Source organism: Setaria italica, chromosome IV, assembly GCF_000263155.2.
Source record: "Setaria italica strain Yugu1 chromosome IV, Setaria_italica_v2.0, whole genome shotgun sequence".
NCBI classification, from domain to species: domain Eukaryota; kingdom Viridiplantae; phylum Streptophyta; class Magnoliopsida; order Poales; family Poaceae; genus Setaria; species Setaria italica.
Window position 1 is genome coordinate 17,093,161 of NC_028453.1, and position 6,425 is coordinate 17,099,585.

Here is a 6,425-nt window from a genome sequence, read left to right on the forward strand (position 1 = left end):
CATGAGATAGCAGTAGAAATAGCATGCTAAAGAGACGCTATGAGCAGCTGGTGAAGCATGCCCCTAAATAATATAGCCCGCTATTTATTAACATTGTTTGACACAACATTGGTTCCGTAGCAATTTTTAATATATTGTATGATAAATTTTTTGTCACACCGCATGATTCCAAAGACTTACTAAATCCTAACAGGGGCTTGTAAAAATAAACTGAGAGCAACTCCAACAATAACCCTTAATCAAAATCCCCAAAGGTCAAATGGAGGTTCTTTATTTCTATTTTTTGAGGGTCTCAAAAATACTTCTAACTCCAACAATAGCCCCTATGGATAGAAGGCTCCCTAGAGAACCCTCAAAAATGGAGTGTGGAGGGTTAAATTTGAAGATCTTCTTAAAATAGGGAGATAATGGGATAAGAGGAGGGTCTGGTGTTGCTCTGAGGGAGCAGACTATGGTCGCCAAGTCCACAATGCATATCCCTATTGTTCCCTGCTCCCGTGTTGGACTCTGTAAGCTAGTCAGACGGCTAAATTTTGCTAGAGATGGGTGTGGCACAATCCTGCAAGTGAACTGTAAACCACCATAAAACCAAAGAAAAGACTAAGGTAACAGTGTCAGTTTAGATTGCCAAATAGTATTAGGCTATTAGCATATCATCAAAAAGAAAAGGTCCTTGTATAAATTTGACACAATTATCATCCACGCGGCAGGAGCTTCTTTATACTTGCCACTCCTCTTTTCAGGGCCAGAACGGAACAAGCATCCCATGCAAAGGCGCTTTCCAAGCATGAATTGAAGTTTCTCCCGCCGCATATATTCTGACGCCACTCACTCATTCAGTCTCTCACCAATCTGCCGTCGTCTGCTCAAACCCGGCGTACACACTAAAACAAGGACCACACGCGCTTTACGTTTCCTGCTGGCAGCTGAGATGCTCCTTCCGTTCCTGACTCTACCGTGGGCGCAAGTGCAATGCAACGCATCGGCATTTCTTTCGTCCACACGGAGAACCATTTATGTAGGAGTAGTAGGAAGGCCAATAGACCATTTTTATTCGATTCGATCTCACTCGCTATAGTTGCTTCTTACCATTCTCGCACCAGCCAAGCCAACCATTCAAAGACTGTTCTTGCTTAAAACATCATTCGTTTCGCTGGCTCGTTAGCGATTTAGGGGAGAACTAGCTGCATCCATGGAGGAGGTGTTGATCGATGATGTCTGGTAAGGTGTGTGCTCCATGGGTGCATATACAGGTGCTGGCATGTATCCGCAGATGGTGTATCATGCCGATGTGCGGGCGAGGGAGATGGAGTTGGCGGCCGAGAGGCAGATGGGCTGCTCTTGCTCCCCCTTGGGCAGGATGATATCGAGAGTGATCACGAAATGCAACGGTATGTTCATATATATAAGTATATTTTACCTTCTTGCCATTTCCTAGACAAAAGAAGCCTTGCACTGTCTTTCAGTTTCACGCATCATAACAATACATTGGTAGTTCTGTACTCTATTTGTGTAAACTTGAGCCAAGTTCAGTTCTGAATTCCTGCTCAACTTGGCTCTATTGGTTTCAATTTTGCACGCGTACACATACTGTTTTTTTCTTTCTTTTTAGGAAATACATACATGTTTAGACGAACATCAATTTTCAGTTCGATTTTCTGACTTACAAGGTAATTTAGCGGCAACCTGCAACGTCATCTTTTTTTTCTCTCTTCTGTGATCCTATCTCGTAGGGCGCCAAGGGCGCGTCAGGTACGACGAGAAGATGGACTACGCCATGGCGTACGCTCCGGCGCAGACTTGCTACGTGCGCCCAACTGCGCGCAACGTCACCTTGGCCCCCAGCAACCATCACCCCGCCCACGCCCACGCCATCCAGCCGGAGCCACCACGAGCAGACGCGACGACCCTGCCCGGCACGCCGTTCCCCTCCACTGGCGCCCCTCCCCAAGGCGGGGCCCGCAAGCCTAAGAAGAAGAAGAAGAAAAAGCAAGTCAGGTTCACACCATCAGGGCCGGTGCCCATGGACGCGCCGCCGCCGCACGCGCAGCATCACACAGCGACGGCGGCGGGCGGCGCCGGAGGAGCTGCCGGTACAGCTGCCGGCGTGGTCTACCATCACGGTGCGGCTGAGCCGCCGCCGTCGCACTCCCCTGCTCCGCCGATGCACGGCGGGCAGGGCGGCCACCACGGGTACGCGTACGCGCACGGCTACGGCCGGTACGCGCCGTCGCCGCTGCCGCGGTGGGAGATGCTGGGCACGCCGCGGCGGCCCGAGTACTTCTCCGGCGAGTACCGGTGGTACTACCCGACGCCGGTGCGCGAGGGCATCTACAGCATCGCCACCGACGCCAACGGCAGGCTCAGCACCATCTTTAGCGAGGAGAATCCCAACGCGTGCACCATCGTCTGAGCAGTGTTTCGCCGTTAGGTGGTCACAGGTTACTGGTCAGATCAGGGAATCAATAAGATGACTTCTTAATTTCTTACTTTGGGCAAAGTAGTCTATTAACTAGGAGAAGGAATATGGTTCTTGTAGTGCTGTGTAGATATATAGATAAGCTACTAAGGTTGATGAAACGGATTGGTTCGAATGTTTCGATGCTTCGGCTTAATTATTAGAGTATATATCTCTGACCCCTGCGTCTTGCCTTTTTGCCCTTAATATATAACTCTTTCATTTAAGATATACTGATACATCTTCATATCATTTGGAAATGTTAAAAAGTATGACGAGGGAAAACATATATAAATTAATGAGACTCATATTAATGATTAGTTCAAGTATTGCCAAACCAAGGTAGCAATTACCGTCCACCTCCCCTCTCTTGCTGTTTTGCTTAGACTTATCCCAAAGAATTTTATCTTACTCCCTCGGTTCAAATTGTTGGTCATTTTAGCTTTTCTATATACATAGATTTTACTATGTATTTAGATATGATGTATATCTAGATGCATAGCTAAAAGGTATATATATTTAGAAAAGTCATAAACGACCTACAATTTAGGTGTTTCTTAGGATAAAATTGAGAAAGTATCACTCAATGCAAGTTTGCCAAGTCATATATAAATAATAAAATCTTATGTGTTTCTTAGGGACCCATGCCAATAAATTGTTACACTTGTTCGATGACAAATGGTTCCAAAGCATGTACATGGATTTCTAGTGTTGGATATTAAGTCCAAGCCATTTTTGGTCTCTCCTTAAATCCCATGCCACATCATCGAACATTCCTACGTGGCACTCAATAAATGTGTATAATGCTCATCAAATATCACTAGGATAGAAATAATTAGCCTATAGGATTTTATAAACTATATGATGCGATACTTTTGAGCATGTGTTTGAAAGTAATTAATTTCATATGCTATTTGTTTTGTAGGCATAAGCAATACAATATAAAGTGTATTAATGTCGAAGTAGGAAGTGAGCCTAGGTCAACTGGTTAGGGTGGGAGGTGTGGTTGTGCACTCTTAACACCCAGGTTTGAATCCCCTCTAACTCCTCTTATAACTCCTCTTAGATTGATCTAATTTGTATTGATAGTCGGAGTGCAGCCTTATAAATGCCCTATATTTCAAAATGGAGGAAGTACAAGCCACATCAGTCAACAAGAAAAATGGTTTCACTCCCACATATATATTGTAATAGACCAAAAAGGATATAATACTAATGTGAAGCTAATTTTTTTGGGATATCACGATGTTTTTCTATTTTGGATAGCAGGTATATTTCGTGGAATGTAAGATGGGTAATATTCCTCGGATATCATATTATCTGGATATTTAATTTGGGTAGTGGTAGGCCTAAGAGGTTGAGTGAAGCACATTTTTTTATTTTCATTTTCTGTTGCACTTTTAAGTTTGAATAAAAAAGTATGTTCCAAGGATAATTTCACTAAACTATTATAATAAATTTCAAATAAATCTTAAAATTAATTTTGAATACAAGAAAATTTCAGGAATTGGAGGAAAATTTAAGCACGTTTTTTTTTGAAAAGGTGAGAGCTTATATTAAAGTAACAAAATATGTTTACAATTAAAATCTAAAGCTGCCGACGTGCAGGCCGGAATACCTTTAGAAACAAAGAAACAAAACCAGATAAGAGCTCTCTCCTACCAAGATGTCCTAGTTCATGAGCCACTCCATACAAAACGAGATAAGAGCTCTCTCCTACCAAGATGTCCTAGTTCACGAGCCACTCCATTTGCACTTCGATCGCACTTTAAAACTTTGAAACACTGGAACATTCTCAGCATTCTTTTTGCTTCTTCAATGATGATGCAGCTAGGGGATCGATTTAGAGTACTATCATTGAGTGCTTGTACTGTGCTGAGGCAGTCTGACTCCAGCCAAATAGGTCCCGTGAAAACCAAGCCGCATGATACAAAAGGTATATTTATTTTTGGTTCTATTGATAACTTCAACTTAAAAAAACACAAAGTGTTACCATTGTTTTCATTGCTATGTCTTTGTACAACTATCTATGTTAAGCGTCGATAATACAACAACTATTTGGTACCTATATATATCTATGATGCAGGTAAATTGTTATTTTGCTTCCTTAAGCATACTAGTTGAAATTCGAACGTTTGAGTGCTAAAATGATTAGAGCACGTGTGATATGTATGGTTGTTGCATTTACTCTATGTCCAAAGAAATATTTGGGACTTTATTATTCGCATTTGACTCGTCCCGTATTTAATACAGATTTATTCACATTCATAACTGATGTAATCTATGTTGGTATATGTATTTTAACACTATCTTTCTTTCTGATTCTAATAAAGTAGAATGCAAAACGAATATGGGTCAATAATATGCGTTCGTATCTCCCATTGCTCCCGCCTAATCTAATGATATCTCTTCTGGGCTTCGGATCTGATTGTCGTATATCGAACATACTAGCAGAATTGCCCGCGCATTGCTACAGACCTCTACCCTCTCTAAAATAATTATCTGATTATTCCGGATCATGTTTCATAGTGCTTTACCACTTTTCTTCTTCTCATTCCCGAAATTCTGCACAAGAAAAATTAAAGAAGTAGATAAGCTGGAGAAAAGTTCATGGATTTTATACTATGTGCTATTACAAGAATATGGAGATTTTGGATGTAATTGGATGTTGTGATCCGTAACTTTTTTAAATCAATCTATATTTACCCCTTCTCGTCTTCTTTTTTACTCCTCTCCTTTTTCCCACCTTATCTGTTCAGCCTTCCTTATCTTCTCTTCAGTCTCCACGCTGCTAGTCCAGCCACGCTGACCAGCTCTACTCCCCACCTTTACTCGCTCGTCATGTGTTGCTGCTGCTACCCGATCTCCACCACTGCCCGGTCGACGAAGCTAGTACTGCTTCGCTGCAACTGTCCCCCACGCTGCCGTGTGAGGGACACGCTGCTGCCAGGCGAGGTGCCTGCACTCGCGCTGTCCTACGCGCTGGCATGCCAACCATGGCTGCAGCGAGGCGGGGAGATGCACACAGGCCATGCCAGCGATCTTCCAGGCCGCACTCCTCTGCCGATGCGGTGCCACTGTGGGCTGAGGCCGCCATTCTCAACCACACTACCCGCTGTAGCTGCTCGATCATCCTTCTCCTCCCCCGCCAGATCTGCAGTGCCCGATGGGAGAGGAGGGTCTTTCGGTGCAGGGAACTTCATCCTCGACCTCCCGGCGAGCTCACAGCGCAACTGCCGAGAGCAGCACCAGCATCCGGGTCGAAGACGACGAGATCTAGTCCACCAGCACCACTACGACGCCGCGCTTAGCCTGGGCCTCTGCGTGTACAGGGCATCTTCTCCAGCTGTTGCCGGGACTGCCACCAACGGAGGGGGAAGAAGCAGCAGCAAGCTCCCCGTCGTGGTTGCCTTCCATGACGGCGGCTTCTGCACCAACTCCTATGCGACGCGCTGCGACTCCCTAGGACGTGGCGAACTCCGGGAGGGAGCTCGAGTGGTGCAGCGTGGGGGAGGGAGATAGACGGCGGCAGAGCGGGAGGCCAACTCCTTGGGCGGTGTTGGCGCCGGCTGCCGGAATGGCTGGACCGACGGCGATCTGCAACGCTCCGGCGTCCGCGCTCACCACAGACCCGACGTCGCTCACACTCTCAAACTCGAGATCACACAGAACTCACGGGCACGAGAGAATGGCGCTGCCAAAACGTTGCAGCTTTTCTGGTAGTGGTTGTTACTGTTTATTCGCAGTGATTACACGGTCTAAGACCAACGAACTCCCCGCCATGCGCGCTCACGCTGCGTCGTGCCCGCCTTGTGCGCGGGAACGGTTTCTGCGCAGCATGGCGGCGAGCGCTCCTGGCCGCACCGTGAACACAGCACGGTTCTGGCTTACATACACATGCAACTAGCTAGGAATGTAAACGTGCAACTAAAATGCATCACGTATTTGCAGAATGATTAAAGAATGC

General features: G+C 45.6%; 1 protein-coding gene across 1 annotated transcript; it reads left to right on the forward strand.

Annotated features, from left to right (window-relative positions):
* The first annotated feature begins 882 nt into the window (after positions 1-882).
* LOC101756895 (trithorax group protein osa) lies at positions 883-2,685 on the forward strand. Its single transcript, XM_004965302.4, has 2 exons — positions 883-1,391; positions 1,734-2,685. The coding sequence occupies exons 1-2, from the start codon at positions 1,238-1,240 to the stop codon at positions 2,411-2,413; spliced, it is 834 nt and encodes a 277-aa protein (XP_004965359.1). The 5' UTR covers positions 883-1,237; the 3' UTR covers positions 2,414-2,685.
* The last annotated feature ends 3,740 nt before the right edge of the window (positions 2,686-6,425 follow it).